Raw genomic sequence first — 20,462 nt, 5'->3', positions numbered from 1 at the left:
AAAGTGCATGACTTAGAGTTAGGTATTATGGTGAGCAAAGAAAAGTCAAACTTGGTGTTTTCGAAGTGATTTTTACAACTTTAAAAATCGCTGGGCTGGGCACGGTGGCTCACGCCTGTAATTCCAGCACTTTGGGAGGCTGAAGCGGGTGGATCATCTGAGGTCAGAAGTTCGAGACAAGCCTGGCTAACATGGTGACACCCCGTTTCTACTAGAAATACAAAAAATTAGCCAGGCATGGTGGCCAATGCCTGTAATCCCAGCTACTCAGGAGGCTGAGGCAGCAGAATCACTTGAACCTTAGACACAGAGGTTCAAGTCTCCCAACTTCAATTCTTTTTCTTTTTTGAGACGTAGTCTTCCTCTTGTTGCCCAGGTTACAGTGAGCTGAGATTGCACCACTGCACTCTGGCTTGGGCAACAAGAGTGAAACTCCGGCTCAAAAAAAAAAAAGAAAAAACAAATCATGTCTTGATATGCTATCCTTTCCGACTTTGTTCCTACAGTACTACTTAATTCATTTTCTAAAATACCATTCTGTTGGCTTCCGGTCAGCAACCTTCACAGCGATGACCCCGTGCCATCTATATATTGTCCAAAATGCTTCCATTCTCTTAATGGCCCCAGACAAGGCTTTTAGAAAGCTCGGTGCTGCATTCTGGCATGTGTGGTGGTGCGTGCCTGTAGTCCCAGCTACTTGGGAGGCTGAGGAAGGAGAATCGCTTAAACCCAGTAGGCGGAGGTTGTGGTGAACTGAGATCATGCCACTGCACTCCAGCCTGTGAGAAAGTGAGACTCTGTCCCAAAAAAAGAAAAAAAAAACAAAGGAAGAATGCTTTGGCCAGTTCTATTAATCTTTGTTATAGCATGAATTGATTCCTTGTACATTTTTTGTTTAGTGAATTAGCCCTGAAGAATCCAGTCACGTCCGGATGACCTGACAGAATAAATGTTCCAGACTTTGAAAATGAGACTGTAGATTCTGGGGCAGAGTGATCCTCTAAGGTCATTTAATTTCCCTCTGGCATCTCTTTTCTGTCCCAGTGCAATAGCAGCTAGGAAATGTGTCAAGCCTTAGATTTAGGAAACCGTATGTCTCAAATGTTCTGAGAGTACCTACTTAAAATATCCTAGCTTTCTTTAGTTTACTTGATCTTGTATTCTAGTTTGTGGTTTGGGACATTTAACTCCATACCTGGACTTCTAGGGAGTGACTGGCTCTAGAGAAAATGCTTGCAGGGCAGAACAGGCCACTTGGAAGGCCTGCGTCTTTGAAACCTTGCCTCTATACTCCCTACTTAATGACAAGCTGTCTAGCCCAATCCTAGAAGAGTCATAAAGGAGTTCTTCCCCGAGTTTGGCTGTCAGAGCAGAGCCTATGGACAGCTGCAGGAAGGGGCAGCAGATGCTACTTTGGGTGTGGCTCAGAGAAGAGACCTAAGCAGCCTGCACACTGACTGCATGCTGTCAGATTTACCTGGGAAAGCCCATTGTGATAGCACATGAAGTCACAGCCTGGAGGCAGAAAACCCCTCAGCTGAGAAGAGCATCTGGTTGAAAAATGGCACCCATTTGGGGGATGGACGTCCCACTGCTGTCATGTATCAACCTTTTATTCTTATTTGTTTTTTTCATTTTGGGGCTTTGGATGCTGTTCTCTGGGACTCAGAGCTGGAAGCAGGTGCCAGCCAAGAAAAAATCAGAGGTAAGTGATGTAGCCCTCCCTTGAAACTCACTGGTTCCTGTTCCTGAGGCCATAGAAACTCCTATACTTTGGGTCGGGGAGGAACTGGATGTGGAGAGAGGGGAGCTGAGACAGTGCCCATGGATGTCTTCCTATAGGTCACTATAAACCATTTTCCCTTCAATTCATTTCAGCAGACCTTGAGCAGCTATTATGTATGGCAGTGTAGTAGACATTGAGGAAGAATAAAAAACTATCCCCACTTTCTAGGAGCTCGAGGTGAAGTGGGGGAGACAGACACATAACTTCAAGGAAAGAGAATGTGTTAAGAGTTAGTAGATGTATAAATGTTGCTAAAGACATGGGAGGTAGACAGCATTTTGAACTAGGGGGCTCTATAAAATGCCATCTGGGAGAGCTCAGGTTTGAGTGTGCTTCAGAGGAAGAGTGGGATTTGTAAGGTGGTTGGGGTGAATAGAGGAGGGTGGTGGAAACCTTGAGAAAAGAGGGCATACACTGGAAAAAGGCATGGGAAAGGGAAGAGTATTGGATGTGTTTGAGGAGAGATGTCACCAATCTGGATGGAGTATAGAACTATCGGGACTCAAAGAAAGGTTGAAAAGTTGACAGAGGTCACATTGTAGAGTTTTGAATGCCAGGTTGAATACTTTATATAAATACAACTGTGCAATTTGAAAGACATCAAAGATGTTACAGCCAGGTAAAAAATGTGCTTAGATCTGTGCTTTAGAGCAATGCTTCTCAAACTTTATCATGCATATGTGTCACCTGGGGGGGTCTTGCTAAAAAGCAGATTCTGATGTAGTAAGTCTGGGGTAGGGATTGAGTTTCTACAGTTCTAACAAGCTCCCAGGTGATGCTGCTGCCCTTGGACCGGGACCGCACTTTAAGAGTGAGGCTTTAAATACCTCCAGCAGGCTTTTATTATAGTTCTCTGGCATAGCTAGGCCATTTTAATGGTTTAGTGGGAAGAAGGGAGGAAATAAAAGAATAAGAGAATACGGTGAAAAAGAGAACATAGCCTGGCAGGAGGGGGCTCACACCTGTAATCCCAGCACTTTGGGAGGTTGAGGTGTGTGGATCACTTGAGGTTAGGAGTTCAAGACCAGCCTGGCCAACATGGTGAAACCCTGCCTCTACTAAAAATACTAAATTAGCCAGGCGTGGTGGCATGCACCTGTGGTCCCAGCTACTCAGGAGGCTGAGGCAGGAGAATGACTTGAACCTGGGAAGTGGAGGCTGCAGTGAGCCAGGGTGGTGCCACTGCACTGCACTCCAGCCTGGATGACAGAGCAAGATGCTGTCACAAACAAACAAAGACAGCACACACAGAACCCCCAAAGCTAACTGTGTCACTCTGCTAAAAGTAACTAAGCACACAAAATTTCTCTGTATCCTATTGCCTGCAGCAGCATTTTCAAACCTTTTTTGATTCTCAAACTTCTTTCACTCATAATTTTGTCAACCTCCTTAGCAACTTCAAAAGCAATTTGTCCTTTGTTCATAACATATAAGTTATTTTAGATAAATTTGATTTTAAAACAATAACTTTTTATAATTGGAAAGTTATTTTAACATCATCTTAAAGAGTAAAAGACAAACATCTACTTTTTCTTCTGTAACAAGTGATGCATGACATTTAATTGACTTTAAGTATATTAGGTATGACAGTTTTCACAACTGCGCATGAGAAATGGCAAAGGTTTTGTTTTTGATTTTTGTCTATATCAAACATAATCTGGCTTAAGCCTCCCTTTACCTAGGTTGGCAAAAAAAAAAAAAAAAAAAAAAAAAAAGTCCAACCTTTGTGTTGTGTAAGAATTCCAGAGTTTCTGCAGTTTATCCAGAGTAGAAGTGAGACAGGCCCTTAAGCTACAAGGACAGCTCTTGCTTTTCTGCTTAGCCGTCTGAAGGCAAAAACTGTCTCAACCCCTCTCTGCCAAGTTTGGTCTCCAGGGTCTTTGCTAAGGTTCCTAAACTGCTGTATCTGGGCTCTTAACACCAAAAGGGCTCGGGGACTCCCTACCCAGGGTCCTCCTACCCAGTGCACCTGAGGCTTCAGGACTGTTGGCATTTCAGGGAGCCAGCTTCCTTCCGGTCTCAACCCTCTGGGACACTTCAGCTTAAAATTTTCACAGATCTAGACTTATTTGAGGATTGGTTTCTAGGTTCCTGACAATTGTTTCAGCCCTGAAATACGAACTCCCTGCTGTGCATTAGCAGTTCCAAGACCCTATGGATAAAGGCCTGGCTACCTTCTTTGGTACAGGGAAGCATGAATCTACTTTCTTTGTCAGAAAATGCAGCAATAAAAATATAGTGTAAATTATTCAGGAAGTCACTCTGCCTCATAAAACAACTAATACAATTTCTTACTACATATTTATGTAACAAAAAACCTTTTTGTTAACAAACAATTTTTATTAAGGTACAATGAATACCATAAGATGCACAGATCTTAAGTGTATAGGGTGATGAGTTTTGACAAATGTACATACCCATGTAACTAAAACCCTGATCGAGATCTGGCTTAGCCACAGCCCTGAATGGAAATGACCCTCATGTTGTTTTCTGGTCTCTGCCCTCCTCTCTGCTCAGAGACAACCTTTATTCTGATTTCTATCATCATGGATTAGTTGTGCCTGTTCTTTTTTTCTGAAGAAATTAAAAGTTAAATTTAAAAATATCTTACAACAAATAAAAGTGTAAAAAACAACATACCAAAACTCATGGAATGCAGCAAAAACAGTTAAAAAGGAAATTTATAGCAGTAAATGTTCTATGCTTTGAATATTTTGTCCTTTCAAAAGTCATACCTAAATGTCATCCCCAATGTGGCAGCATCGTGAGGGATTCTTTTTTTCTTTTTTTATTATTATACTTTAAGTTTTGCAATACATGTGCAGAATGTGCATGTTTGTTACATAGGTATACACGTGCCATGGTGGTTTGCTATACCCATCAACCCATCATTTACATTAGGTATTTCTGATAATGCTATCTCTCTCCCCGACAGGCCTCAGTGTGTGATATTCCCCTTCCTATGTCCATGTGTTCTCATTGTTCAACTTGCACTTATGAGTGAGAACATGCCATGTTTGGCTTTTTGTTCTTGTGTTAGTTTGCTGAGAATGATGGTGTCCAGCTTTGTCCACATCTCTGCAAAGGACATGAACTCATCCTTTTTTATGACTGCATTGTACTCCATGGTGTATATGTGCCACATTTTCTTTATCCAGTCTATCATTGATGGGCATTTGAGTTGGTTCGAAGTCTTTGCTATTGTGAACACTGCTGCAATAAACATACATGTGCATGTGTCTTTATAGCAGAATGATGTATAAACCTTTGGGTATATACCCATTAAAGGGATTGCTGGATCAAATGGCATTTCTGGTTCTAGATGCTTGAGGAATCACCACACTGTCTTCCACATTGGTTGAACTAATTTACACTCCCACCAACAGTATAAAAGCATTCCTGTTTCTCCACATCCTCTCCAGCATCTGTTGTTTCCTGACTTTTTCATGATCATTGTAACTGGCATGAGATGGTATCTCACTGTGGTTTTGATTTGCATTTCTCTAATGACCAGTGATGATGAGCTTTTTTTCATATGTTTGTTGGCTGTTAGTTCTGCCTGTTCTTGAACCTTGCAAAAAATAGAATCATACAGTATATGTTCTTGTGTGTCTGACTTCTTTTGCTAAACATAATGTGTTTGAGATTCACACATGTTGTTGACAATTTTTTTTTTTTTTTCTGAGACAGAGTCTCACTCTGTCATCCGGGCTGGAGTGCAGTGGTGCAATCTTGGCTCACTTCAGCTTCCATCTCCCAGCTTCAAGCGAGTCTCCTGGCTCAGTCTACCAAGTAGCTGGGATTACAGGGGCTCACCACCATGCCCAGCAAATTTTTGTATTTTTAGTAGAGATGGGGTTCCGCTGTGTTAGCCACGCTGCTCTTGAACTCTTGACCTCAGGTGATCCACCCCACCCCGGCCTCCCAAAATGCTGAGATTACAGATGTGAGCCACTGTGCCCAGCCCACCTTTTTCATTTTAGTCACTCTGGTGAGTCTGCATGATATTGCACTGTGGTTTTAATGTGCATTTCCCCAATGACTAATAATAGTGTACAACTTCTCATGTTTATCGGCTATTTAGAAATTTTCTTTTGTGAACTGCCTGTTCATCTTTTGCACATTTTTAATAATTGAGTTATCAGTGTTTCTTTTACTTAACTGATTTGTAGGAATTCTTTGAATACTATGGACATGAGTCCTTTGCCACATATAGGTATTTAAAATAAATTCTACCACTCTGTGACTCGTTTTTTCATTTACAGTGGTGTCTTAACGACCAAAAATTCTAAATTTTAATGAAATCCAATTTATGAAGTTTTGTTGTTAAGATTAGTGTTCTCCTCCTTACCCCCACCCCCACCCCCAGTGCAAGAAATCTTTGCTTACCACTAGACCATGAAGATACCCATCTATATTTCTTCTAGAAGCCTTATTTTTTTTCTTTCACATTTAGATCCATGATCCATCTCAAATTATCTTTGTGTATGGTGAGGGGTAGGGGTCAACACTCCCCTCCTTCCTATGTAGATATCTAATTCTTCCAGTACGGCAGGAACTAGGGTAAAAATGAGTGAGGTACTTACCTTGAACACAGAATGTAAGGAGCACCAAAACTTAATAATCGAGATATTTAATGAAACATTCTTGGCTGGGCACAGTGGCTCACTCCTGTAATCCCAGCACTTTGAGGCTGAAGCAGGCAGATCATGAGGTCAGGAGATCGAGACTATCCTGACCAACATGGTGAAACCCCGTCTCTACTAAAAATACAAAAATCAGCCAGGAGTGGTGGCACGTGCCTGTAATTCCAGCTACTCAGGAGGCTGAGGCAGGAGAATCACTTTAACCTGGGAATCAGAGGTTGCAGTGAGCCGTGATTGCACCACTGCACTCCAGCCTGGCTACAGAGTGAGACTCCATCTCAAAAAACAAAAAACAAAAAATTAGTTAAACACAATACCATTATCATGCCAAAAAATTTAACCGTAATTTTGTAATACCATCAAATACCCTTCAGCGTTCAAATTCCAATTATCATCTGGGTGTGGTGGCTCACAACTGTAATCCCAGCACTTTGGGAGACCGAGGCAGAAGAATTGCTTGAGCTCAGGAGTTGGAGATCAGCCTGGGCAACATGGTGAAACCCTGTCTCTACTAACAATACAAAAATTAGCTGGGTGTGGTGGTGTGTGCCTGTGGTCCCAGCTACTCAGGAGGCTGAGATGAGAGGATCACTTAAGTCTGGAGGGAAAAGGTTGCAGTCAAGACTGCTCCCCAGCATACCAGCTTGGCTGATGGAACCAGATCTTGTTTCAAAAAAAAAAAAAAATTCGAATTGTCTTCTAAGTGATATAAATTATTATTTACAGTCTGTTTGATTAAAGATCACAGATTGAAATGGATTTGTGCATCTCTTAACTGTCTTCTAATCTGTAAATCGTTCATTTTCATTTCTTTCTTTTATTTTATCCAATTATGTGTTGAAGAAATGGGGTCAGGTGTGGTGCCTCACACCTGTAATCCTGGCACTTTGAGAGGCCAAGGTGGGTGGATCACGTGAGGTCAGGAGTTTGAGACAAGCCTGGCCAACATGGTGAAACCCTGTCTCTACTGAAAATACAAAAGATTAGCCAGGCGTAGTGGTATGTGCCTGTAATCCCAGCTACTTGGGAGGCTGAGCCAGGACAATTGCTTGAACCCGGGAGGCAGAGGTTGTAGTGAGCTGAGATCGCTCCACTGCACTCCATTCTAAAATAACATGTATTAAATCAATGCAAAGAAACTAAGGAACTTCAAAAAAGATATGAGGAAATGATAACAAGAATGGATAACTTAGAGAGGAATATGAATGAATTAAAGGAGCTGAAAAACACACTACGAGAACTTCGTGAAGCATGCACAAGTTTCAATAGCCAAATTGACCAAGCAGAAGAAGGAATATCTGAAGTCGAAGACCAACTCAACGAAATAAAACGAGAAACCAAGATTAGAGAAAAAAGCGCAAAAAGGAATGAACAAAGTCTCCAAGAAACGTGGGACTATGTGAAAAGACCTAACCTACGTTTGATAGGTGTACGAGAAGGGGACGAAGAGAATGAATCCAAGCTGGAAAATACTCTTCAGGACATCATCCAGGAAAACTTCCCCCACCTAGCAAGACAGGCCAACACTCAAATGCAGGAAATTCAGAGAACACCACAAAGATATTCTGCAAGAAGAGCAACCCCAAGGCACATAATCGTCAGATTCAAAAAGGTTGAAATAAAGGAGAAAATACTAAGGGCAGCCAGAGAGAAAGGTCGAGTTACCCACAAAGGGAAGCCCATCAGACTCACAGCAGATCTCTCGGCAGAAACACTACAAGCCAGAAGAGAATGGGGGCCAGTATTCAACATTCTTAAAGAAAAGAACTTTCAACCCAGAATTTCATGTCCAGCCAAACTGAGCTTCAGAAGTGAAGGAAAAATAAAATCCTTTGCGAACAAGCAAGTACTCAGAGATTTTGTCACCACCAGGCCTGCTTTACAAGACCTCCTAAAAGAGGCACTACACATAGAAAGGATCAACCAGTACCAGCCATTCCAAAATCACACTGAATGCTAAAGAGCATCAACATAATGAAGAATCTACAACAACTAACAGGAAAAACAGCCACTTAGCATCAAAATGGCAGTATCAAATTCACACATAACAATACTAACCCTAAATGTAAATGGACTAAATGCACCAATCAAAAGACACAGACTGGCAAATTGGATAAAAATCCAAAACCCATCAGTGTGCTGTATCCAGGAAACCCATCTCACATGCAAGGATACACAAAGGCTCAAAATAAAGGGATGGAGGAAGATTTACCAAGCAAATGGAGAGCAAAAAAAAGCAGGAGTTGCAATTCTCATCTCTGATAAAATAGACTTTAAAGCAACAAAGATCAAAGGAGACAAAGAAGGCCATTACATAATGGTAAAAGGATCAATAAAACAAGAAGAGCTAACGATCCTAAAAATATATGGACCCAATGCAGGAGCACCCAGATACATAAGGCAAGTTCTTAATGACTTACAAAGAGACTTAGACTCCCACAAAATAATAGTGGGAGACTTTAACACTCCACTGTCAATATTAGACAGATCAACCAGACAGAAAATCAACAAGGATATCCAGGGCTTGAACTCAGACCTGGAGCAAGCAAACCTGATAGACATTTACAGAACTCTCCACCCCAAAGCCACAGAATATACATTCTTCTCAGCACCACATCACACCTACTCAAAAATTGACCACATAATTGGAAGTCAAGCACTGCTCAACAAATGCAAAACAACTGAAATCATAACAAACAGCCTCTCAGACCATAGTGCAATCAAGTTAGAACTCAGAATACAGAAACCAACCCAGAACCGCACAGCTTCATGAAAACTGAACAACTGGCTCTTGAATGTTGACTGGGTAAACAATGAAATGAAGTCAGAAATAAAGAAGTTCTTCGAAACCAATGAGAACGAAGACACAACATGCCAGAACCTCTGGGACACATTTAAAGCAGTCTCTAGAGGAAAGTATATAGCAATAAGTGCCCATATGAGGAGAATGGAGAGATCCAAAATTGACACCCTATCATCAAAATTGAAAGAGCTAGAGGAGCAAGATCAAAAAAACTCAAAACCCAGCAGAAGACAAGAAATAAGTAAGATCAGAGCTGAACTGAAGGAGATTGAGACACGAAAAACCCTTCAAAAAATCAATAAATCCAAGAGCTGGTTTTTTGAAAAGATCAACAAAATAGACAGACCACTAGCCAGATTGATTAAAAAGAAAAGAGAGAACAACCAAATAGATGCAATAAAAAATGATAAAGGGGAAATCACCACAGACTCCACAGAAATTCAAACCATCATCAGAGAATATTACAAACAACTCTATGCACATAAACTAGTAAACATGGAAGAAATGGATAAATTCCTGGACTCCTGCATCCTCCCAAGCCTAAACCAGGAGGAAGCTGAAACTATGAATAGACCAATAACAAGGTCAGAAGTCGAGGCAGCAATTAAGAGCCTACCACACAAAAAAAGCCCAGGTCCAGACGGGTTCACAGCCGAATTCTACCAGACACACAAAGAGGAGCTGGTACCATTCCTTCTAAAACTATTTCAAACAATCCAAAAAGAGGGAATACTTTCCAAATCATTTTATGAGACCAACATCATTCTGATACCAAAACCCGGCAGAGACCCAACAAGAAAAGAAAACTTCCGGCCAATATCCATGATGAACATAGATGCAAAAATCTTCAATAAAATATTGGCAAGCCGATTGCAACAGCAAATCAAAAAACTTATTCACCATGATCAAGTAGGATTCATCCCGGGGATGCAAGGCTGGTTCAACATACGCAAGTTTATAAACGTAATTCACCACATAAACACAACCAAAAACAAAAACCACATGATTATCTCAATTGACGCAGAGAAGGCATTTGACAAAATTCAACAGCCCTTTATGCTAAAAACCCTCAATAAACTCGGTATCGATGGAACATATCTCAAAGTAATAAAAGCTATTTATGACAAACCAACAGCCAATATCATACTGAATGGGCAAAAACTGGAAACATTCCCTTTGAAATCGGGCACTGGACAAGGATGCCCTCTTTCACCACTCCTATTCAATATAGTTCTGGAAGTTCTAGCCAGAGCAATCAGGCAAGAAAAAGAAATAAAGGGTATTCAAATAGGAAAGGAGGAAGCCAAATTGTCTCTATTTGCAGACGACATGATAGTATACCTACAAGACCCCATCACCTCAGCCCAAAAACTCCTGAAACTGATAAGCAACTTCAGCAAAGTCTCAGGATATAAAATCAATGTGCAAAAATCACAAGCATTCGTCTACACCAATAACAGACTTAAAGAAAGCCAAATCAAGAGCGAACTGCCATTCACAATTGCTACAGAAAGAATAAAATACCTTGGAATACAACTCACAAGGAACGTAAGGGACCTCTTCAAGGAGAACTACAAACCGCTGCTCAACGAAATCAGAGAGGACACAAACAGATGGAGAAACATTCCATGTTCATGGTTAGGAAGAATTAACATCGTGAAAATGGCTATACTGCCCAAAGTAATTTACAGAATCAACGCTATCCCCATCAAGCTACCATTGACTTTCTTTACAGAACTGGAAAAAACCACCATGAACTTCATATGGAACCAAAAGAGAGCCCGCATAGCCAAGTCAATTCTAAGCAAAAAGAACACAGCGGGGGGCATCACACTACCGGATTTCAAACTATACTACAAGGCTACAGTAATCAAAACAGCATGGTACTGGTACCAAAACAGAGATATAGACCAATGGAACAAAACAGAGGCACCGGAGGCAACACAACATATCTACAACTATACAATCTTTGATAAACCTGACAAAAGCAAGAGGGAAAGAATTCCCTGTTTAACAAATGGTGTTGGGAAAACTGGCTAGCCATGTGCAGAAAGCAGAAACTGGACCCCTTCCTGACACCTTACACTAAAATTAACTCCAGATGGATTAAAGACTTAAACATAAGACTTGGCACGATAAAAACCCTAGAAGGAAACTATCCAGGACATAGGAGTAGGCAAGGACTTCATGAACAAAATACCAAAAGCATTGGCAACAAAAGCCAAAATAGACAAATGGGACCTAATGAAACTCCACAGCTTCTGCACGGCAAAAGAAACAGTCACTAGAGTGGATCGGCAACCAACAGAATGGGAAAAAATTTTTACAGTTTACCCATCTGACAAAGGGCTGATATCCAGAATTTACAAAGAACTCAAACGGATTTACAGGAAAAAAACAAACAAGCCCATTCAAAAGTGGGCAAAGGATATGAACAGACACTTTACGAAAGAAGACATATATGAGGCCAACAATCATATGAAAAAATGCTCATCGTCACTGGTCATCAGAGAGATGCAAATCAAAACCACATTGAGATACCATCTCACGCCAGTTAGAATGGAGATCTTTAAAAAATCTGGAGACAACAGATGCTGGAGAGGATGTGGAGAAAAAGGAACACTTACACTGTTGGTGGGAGTGTAAATTAGTTCAACCATTGTGGAAGACAGTGTGGCGATTCCTCAAGGCCTTAGAAATAGAAATTCCATTTGACCCAGCAATCCCATTACTGGATATATATCCAAAAGACTACAAATCGTTCTACTATAAGGACACATGTACACGAATGTTCATTGCAGCACTGTTTACAATTGCAAAGACCTGGAATCAACCCAAATGCCCATTGATAATAGACTGGATTGGAAAAATGTGGCACATATACACCATGGAATATTATGCAGCAATCAGAAATGATGAGTTTATGTCGTTTGTAGGGACATGGATGAATCTGGAGAACGTCATCCTCAGCAAACTGACACAAGAACAGAAAATGAAACACCGCATATTCTCACTCATAGGCGGGTGATGAAAAATGAGAACACATGGACACAGAAAGGGGAGTACTAAACACTAGGGTCTATTGGGGGGAAAAGGGGAGGGCCAGTGGGAGGGGGAGGTGGGGAGGGATAGCCTGGGGAGAAATGCCAAATGTGGATGAAGGGGAGAAGGAAAGAAAAGCACACTGCCATGTGTGTTCCTACGCAACTGTCTTGCATGCTCTGCTCATGTACCCCAAAACCTAAAATCCAATAAAAAAAATTTAAAAATAAATAAATAAATAAATAAAATAATGCCAACAAGGTAAGCTTGAGTAGAGGAAAGTTTTCAAGAATTTACCATATATGTGTAATGTTTGCTATATGGCTTTTGCAATTACTCTGTCAAACTAAGGAAGTTCCCTTTTATGTTTTAGTATGAATGGGTGTTAATTTTTTTTTTTTTTTTTTTTTTTTGAGACGGAATCTCACTCTGTTGCCGGGGCTGGAGTGCAGTGGTGCGATCTTGGCTCACTGCAACCTCCGCCTCCTGAGTTCAAATGATTCTTGTGCCTCATTCTCTTGAGCATCTGGGATTTCAGGCAAGCATCACCACACCTGACTAATTTTTGTATTTTCAGTAGAGATGAGGTTTCACCATTTTGGCTAGGCTGGCCTCAAACTCCTGACCTCAGGAGTTTGACATCCCAAAGTGCTCACAAGCATAAGCCACTGTGCCTGGCCGGGTGATAAATTTTATCAAGTAATTTTCATGTCTCTATGTGAGATGGTTATATGTTTTTCTTGTTTATTCTATCAATGTGCTGAATTACACAGAGTTTTGAAAATAAAACAACTGTGAATTCTTGGAATAAATATAACATGTTCATGATGCTTTTCTTTTCTTTTCTTCTTCTTCTTTTTTTTTTTTTTTTCTTGATATGGAGTCTCACTCTGTCACCCAGGCTGGAGTGCAGTGGTATAATCTCGGCTCACTCCAACCTCGTCTCTTGGATTCAAGGAATTCTCCTGACTCAGCCTTCCTAGTAGCTGGGATTACAGGTGCCTGCACAACACTTGGCTAATTTTTAATATTATTAATAGAGATGGGTTTCATCATGTTGGATAGGCTGGTCTTGAACTCCTGACCTGAAGGGATCCACCTGCCTTGGTCTCCCAGAGTGCTGGGATTACAGGCCTGAGCCACTGCGCCAGGTGGATGCTTTTCATATATTACTGGATTCACTTTGCTGATATTTGTTTTAGGACTTTTGTATCTACGTCCATGAAAGAGATTGGCTTATAATTTTTCTTTCTAATATTGTCCTTATTAGATTTTAGAATCAAGTCAGTCCTGCCTCCTAACATAGAAGAAGAAGTCATTCCTCTTTTTCACCTCATTGGAATAAGAGACACCCCTAAAACAAAATTCTAAAGGTTTTTGATGTTTTATGCCAGGAACCTGTGACAAAACGAGATTATTCTTTATTATAACAAACACACATATATGAGAGAGAGAGATTGATTTTACGAAATTGACTCACAAAATTGTCAGGGCTTAACAAATCAGAAATCCTTAGGACATACCAGAAACTCAGATAACTGAGTTGATGTTTCAGTCTTGAGTCCAAAATCAGTGTGTAGGCCAGGCTTGAAACTTAGGCAAGGATTTTCCATTGCAGTCTTGAGGCAGAATTCCTTCCTCTTCAGGAAACCTCAGTGACTGCTCTTAAGGCCTTCAATGGATTGGATGATGCCCGCCCACATTATGGATGTTAATCTGCTTTAAGGTGTACTAATTCTAAATATTAAGCACATCTGAAAACTACTTTCACAGCAACACCTAGACTAGCTATTGAACAAGCAACCGGGCACACAGCTCATCCAAGTTGACATGAAACTAACCATCACAATTCTATGCTTTCTTCTGAGAGTTTTATAATTTTACAGCTCTTACATTTAGATATTTGCATCATTTTGAATTAATTTTTGTAGATGATGTGAATTAAGAGTCCAACTTCATTCTTTTGCATGTGGCTGTCTAGTTGTCCAAGCACCATTTGTTGAAGAGACTATTCCTATTGCATGGTCTTGTTACTCTTATAGAAAATCAATTGATTTATAGATATAAGGGTTTATTTCTAGATTCAGTTTGATTTCATAGATATATATGTTTATCCTTATGCCACTACCACACTGTTTTGATTACTACAGCTTTGTAAGTTTTAAAATCAGGAAGTATGAGTCCTCCAACTTTGTTCTTTTTCAAGATTATCTTGACTATTCAGGGACCCTTGTAATTCCATGGGAATTTTATGACCAACTTTTTCACTTCTGTCAAAAAGGCTATTGAGATTGTGATAGGGATTATACTAACTCTGTAGATTGCTCTGGGGAATACTGCCATTTTAACAATATTAAATATTCCAATCCAGGAAGAAGGGATGTCTTTCCATTTGTTTAGGTCTTCTTTAGTTTTTCAACAATGCTTTGTACTTTTCAGTGTACAATCTTGCACCTTCTTGATTAAATTTATTCCTGAGTATTTTATTCTTTTGGATGCTAAAAATGGAGTTGCTTTTATTAGCTCTAATAGGTTTCTTTCAGATATTCTGTATGTAAGATACGTCTTCTGTGAACACAGTTTTACTTATTTCTTTCTAATTTGGATGGCTTTTCTTTTTCTTGCCTAATTGCTCTGGTTAGAACTTCTGTACAATTTTAAACAGATGAGGCTTCACTGGGGCAGTGAAGTCAGGACTTCTAGACCCTCTGGGGTGAAGGACCTGCTCTAGTGTCTCTACTGGGCAGGAGTTCCACCAAGTGAGGCGGTGGTCCCCCTTTTTGAAACAGAGGTGGCAGCCCCGATGATCTCTGAATTGCCTTCCAGATTACTCTTCCCTTGTCTTCAAGAATAGTACATGTTTGTGGCTGAAGAGCTCTACGGTCCTGAACTGTAAAATTCCAGAAGACCAACAGCTTTCCTTCATTCCCTCCCATCTCCTGCTTCTTCAGTTCAACCTGGCAGTTTTCCTGCTGTGGTGACTGATTGACTGATTAATCCATGTTTCACACATATACTGATCCCCTTGTTAAAGGGTTACTTGGCCACGCCTTTAGTGTTCTCTTTCAATACACATTTTTCTTTGTTTTTGGCAATACAAATAGGCTGAGAATTTTTCAAATCCTTAAATTCTAGTTCTTTTTTGCTCAATAATTCCATATTCAAGTCGATTCTCTCTTCTCACATTTTACTTTAAACAGGAGAACCAAGGCACTTCTTCAAAACTTTACTTAGGAATCGCATTAGCTAAATATCCAATTTTATGACTCACAAGTTCTATTTTCCATGGAACATTAGAACATGAACAGAATTCAGCTAAGTTCTTCACTACTTTACAAGGATCACCAATTCTGTTTCCAATAAAATGGTCCTTATTTCTCTCTGAGACCTTGTCAGAATGGCCTTTACTGTGCATATTTCTACCAACATTCTGTTTGTGATTACTTAGATATTCTCTAAGAAGATGGAAGCTTTCCCTACAACTCCCCTCTTTTCTTCCCGAGCCCTCAGCAGCATCACCCTTGATAGTTCATTCTGGCAACGTAGGCTTTTTCTGGCACGCATCTCAAAACTCTTCCACCCTCTGCTCATTACGCAGTTTTTGGTGTATGTTGCAGCAGCACCCTCACTTCTTGGTACCAATTTCTATCTTAGTCCATTAGGTTTCTATAATAAAATATGATAAACTGAGTGGCTTATAAACAACAGAAACTTCTTTCACACAGCTCTGGGGGCTGGGAAGTCCAATATTGGGATGCCAGCATGGTCAGATTTTGGTGAGGTACTTCTTCCAGGTTGCAGACTGCCAGCTTCTCACTGTGTTTTTACATGGTGGAAAGAGTGAGAGCTATCTCTGGAGTTGTTTTGTTTTGTGTGTGTGTGTGTGTGTGTGTGTGTGTGTGTGTGTGTGTGTGGTTATTTTTGTTTTTGAGACAGAGTCTCTCTCTGTTACCCAGGTTGGAGTGCAGTGACATGATCTCAGCTCACTGTAACCTCCTCCTCCTAGGTTCAAGCAATTCTCATGCCTTAGCCACTTGAATAGCTGGGATTACAGGCATGTCCCACCACACCTGGCTAATTTTTGTATTTTTAGTAGAGACAGGGTTTTGCCATGTTGGCCAGGCTGGTCTCAAACTCCTGACCTTAAGTGATTTACCTTCCTCAGCTTCCCAAAGTTCTGATATTACAGGTGTGAGCCACCGTGCTCAATCCTCTGGAGAATTTTTTGTAAAAACACTAATTCCATTCAAGAATTAGTGAATAACCTGATCACTTCCCAAAGGCCCCATCTACTAATACATTTCATTGAGGGTGAGGATTTAAACAAATGAATTTTGGGGGGGACATTAACACTGGGTCCATTGCAATGTCCTTTATCAGCAAAGGAAGTCTCCTTCTATTCCTATTTGGTTATGGTTTTTATCATAAATCGTTGTTGTATTACATTAAATGCTCTTTTCTACATCCAGTTATATGATCATGTGTTTTTTTCTTTAAGTTATTAATGTGGTATATTACAATGATTTATTTTCTTGTGTTAAAAAACCTTTGCATTTTTGGGAAAAATCCTGTTTTCACTACTTCTATTCAACATTGCTTTGAAAGTTCTAGGCAGACTGTGAATAGTTTGCTTTTCTTTGACTGAACATATTCCTATTTTGCCTTATATTTTGAAGGGTAGTTTCGCTAAGTATAAAAGTCTAAGAGCCGTGTGCTATGGTTTATGCCTGTAATTTCAGCACTTCAAGAAGCCAAGACAGAGGGATAATTTGAGGCCAGCAGTTTGAGACTAGCTTGGGAAACATACTAAGATCCCATCTCTCCAAAAACCAAAAAAAAAAAAGTCTGGGTGTGGTGCTATGCACCTGTAGTCCTAGCTACTCAGGAGCCTAAGACAGGATGATTACTTGAGCCCAAGAGTTTGAGGTTACACTGAGCTATGATTATGCCACTGCACTGTAACTTGGGCAACAGAGAGAGATCTGGTCTCTAAAAGGAAAAAAAATCTAGGTAGGCAGTTATTTTATTTTAGCACATTAAAGGATGTTATTCTATTGTTTTCTGGCTTCCAATATTCCTGAAAGGTATAAAGTGTTCATCTTATTCTTCCTTTGAATATAATGTGTTTTAATTTTGCCTGGTAAGATTCATTGCATTGGTATCAGCATTCTGTAATGTACTTAAGTTTAGGTTTTCTTTGTCTTCATGCTGCTTCATAACACTTCTCGCATCTAAGGCTTTCTCAGTTTTGGAAAGCTCTCAGCTATTCCCTTAAAAAAAATAGACTACATTTTAAAGCTGTTTTTAGGTTCATAGCAAAATTGAGCAGAAAGTACAGAGAGTTACCATATACTCCCTGACTTTTAACTTTCAAATACTGTTTCTGCTCCCTTTCTGTCTGGGACTCCTATTCTGTCTCCCTTTCCTTCTGGGTCTCCTGTTACTCGGTCCCATATGTCTGTTGGCTCTTACATCTATTTTCTTTCCATGCTTCATTATGGATATTTTCTTCAGACATTTCTTCAGTTGTGTCTAATATGTACCCCTTTCTGAGTTCTTTATTCCTTCTGTTCTACAATTTCCATTAGATTTTTTATTTGTATTTTTTTAGTTTTTAGTTCTTGGCCAAAATTATCCATCTTGTCATCTAATTTCTTGTATATTTAAAGCACATATATTTAAAAAACCATGTTTTGTTATCTGATATCTGGATTGCCTATGAATTTGTTTTTATTCCCCAGGTTTATCTCTTAGTCTTCAATCACTCAGTCTTGTCTTCTTGCCAGCATGGTAATTTTTGATTTAATACCAGAGAGTTTATATATAAATTTGAAGAGAAAAATTCAAGGTTCTGGATAAAGTTACTTTCCTCCAGAGGGTAGAGCTATTCTAGCTTCTGGCAGTCATTTAGATTAAGAATCATCTCAATCCAAATAAGGATTGAATTTGTCAGAGACTGAGATTCCATTTTTGAGCCTGGTTTATTTCAGGTTTATTCTTACTCCTAAGTATAGCCCTTTGGGGGTCCCAACTGAAAGCCTGTGATATTAGGGCCCTCAACTCATTTTTTTGTTCATCTATCCCTACAAAACTGTGAAGTTTCAATTTAGCTGGGCTTATTTACCTCCACTTCATTTTCCTCTGGGATCTTGGCTCCTCTGATTTTTGATCCCTTGATCCTTAATGACTTTAAATAGATATTTTAAAATAGATATTTGTCCAACTTTTCTTGTTATTTTTATTTGAAGGGTTCAAACCACTACTATAAATTGAAATCCCAAACTGGTGCTTTTTTCCTTCCATTTTTTCCCTTCTACTAGTTTGGAAGTTATGAACTCTGTTTCTATTCTTTTAGTGGTTACTCATCAGACTTAAATATGTGTACATATCCATTCTTTATTCAGAAATATTCTATCAATGACAAGTCCATCCATTTCAGTACTTTTCATTCTTATTAATTTCTGGAAGTAAGATTTGATTCTTTTTTCAAATCTGCTAGATCACTTTTTATGGGCTTCTGTTTCTTACAAATTTATTTATACTTGAATTTTATTTCCTTAAATATAATATGCTTAGGGGTTTTCTAATCTACATCTGATAATTCCAATACTTGACATCTCTGCAGGTTTGTTTCTGTGCTTGTGCTTATTTTTTTAATAGTTAACATTTCTGAAATTGGGGTATGTCTTACAATTGATGGCACTTAATAATTTAATTAACAGTGTATTTTTTTTCATTCTACTAGCATATAAATAGATGGTATATTTTATAATCAGTAGCATCTTATATTTAATTATGTGGAGATTTTGAAGCCTAAGATAAAGATTTTCCTCAGAGAGTATTTCATTTACTTTTGACTCTAGCACCATCAGTCCAGGAGCATTTTAAATTCATGGCTTGAAGAGTTTTTGGGACAACTCAGATAATGTGAACTTGAGCTGCCAAATATACAGAAGTGAGCTTGTGGTTATGGCTTCCCAGAGACTTCACCTCAGACCCCTGAACTTCTCAGTGTGAAGGCAACTTTCTTTGTAGTTACCTGAGGTTAGGAGTGAGTGGCAGATTTGTCATTGTGAGGTTCCATTTGAATGTGGGAGGGTGTTCTACTGGATTAAAAATTTTTTGAGAGGCCGGGCATAGTGGCTCACACCTGGAATCCCAGCACTTTGAGAGACCAAAGTGGGTGGATCACTTGAGGTCAGGAGTTTGAGACCAGCCTGGCCAACATGGTAAAACCCCATCTCTACAAAAAGTACAAAAATTAGCAGGGCATGATGGTGCATGCCTGTAATCCCAGCTTACCTGGGAGGCTGAGGCATGTGAATCACTTGACCCAGGAGGCAGAGGTTGCTAGCAACTTAGATTGAACCATTGCACTCCAGCCTGGGTGACAGAGGGAAACGCTATCTGAAAAAAATTTATTTTTTTTAAAATTTGAGACATACTAATGTATACATTTGTGGGGTATAATGTGATGGTTTGCTGCATGCTTACATTGTGGATTGACTAAATCGAGTGAATTAACATAGCCATCTCACTTATCTGTTTTGTGTGTGGCAGAAACATTTAAATTCTTCTCTTTTAGCAATTATGCCTATGGTTTATTTTTCTGAAGTTTTCCTTAAGGAGTTCTCTGCTTCAGGTCACAAAGATTTTCTCCTACCTTGTTTTCTATGTTCCAGTCTTATATCTCACATTTTAGTTTTTAATATTCTTGGAGTCCACTTCTATATGTGGTATTAAAAAGTGATCCAATTTTATTTTTCTCTATAGTGAGCCAGTTTTCCCATAACCATTTCTTTCTTTTTTTTTTTTCTTTAACATAGAGATGGGGTCTCACCATGTTGGTCAGGTTGGTCTCGAACTCCTTACCTCATGATCCTCTAACCTCGACCTTCCAAAGTGCTGGGCTTACAGGCATGAGCCACCACACCTGGCCCTTTTTTTTTTTTTTTTTTTTTTAAGACAGGGTTTCACTGTTTCACTCAGGTTGGAGTGCAATGATACCGTCTCTGCTCACTGCAACCTACGCCTCCCAGGCTCAAGTGACCCTCTCACCTAAGCCTCCCGAGTAGGTGGGACCACAGGCGTGTGCCACCATGCCTGGCTAATTTTTTGCATTTTTTGTGCACATTACCCAGCCCACATTGCCCAGGCTGGTCTGGAACTCCTGAGCTCAAACAAT

The 20,462-nt window shown here is 39.8% G+C and overlaps 1 protein-coding gene across 7 annotated transcripts in view; it reads left to right on the top strand.

The window, feature by feature from the left end:
- The window catches only part of LOC100402531 (intraflagellar transport protein 172 homolog), a 35,681-nt gene that overhangs the window by 5,194 nt on the left and 10,025 nt on the right, over window positions 1-20,462 (top strand). The window contains exons 6-7 of one of the 7 annotated variants that reach the window (XM_078349756.1): window positions 1,670-1,705; window positions 12,172-12,305. In XM_078349756.1, coding sequence (XP_078205882.1) covers window positions 1,670-1,705; window positions 12,172-12,263 — 128 coding nt within the window. In that variant the 3' untranslated portion in view covers window positions 12,264-12,305. Of the gene's footprint in view, window positions 1-899; window positions 1,043-1,669; window positions 1,706-3,873; window positions 5,389-12,171; window positions 12,306-20,462 lie in introns of those variants that run through there. The other 6 variants (XM_078349757.1, XM_078349750.1, XM_078349753.1 and 3 more) reach the window with 6 other exon arrangements.

This window comes from Callithrix jacchus, chromosome 14, assembly GCF_049354715.1.
Source record: "Callithrix jacchus isolate 240 chromosome 14, calJac240_pri, whole genome shotgun sequence".
NCBI lineage: Eukaryota > Metazoa > Chordata > Mammalia > Primates > Cebidae > Callithrix > Callithrix jacchus.
The sequence above is the reverse complement of the archived record's forward strand: the minus strand, read 5'-3'. Positions and strand labels throughout refer to the sequence as shown.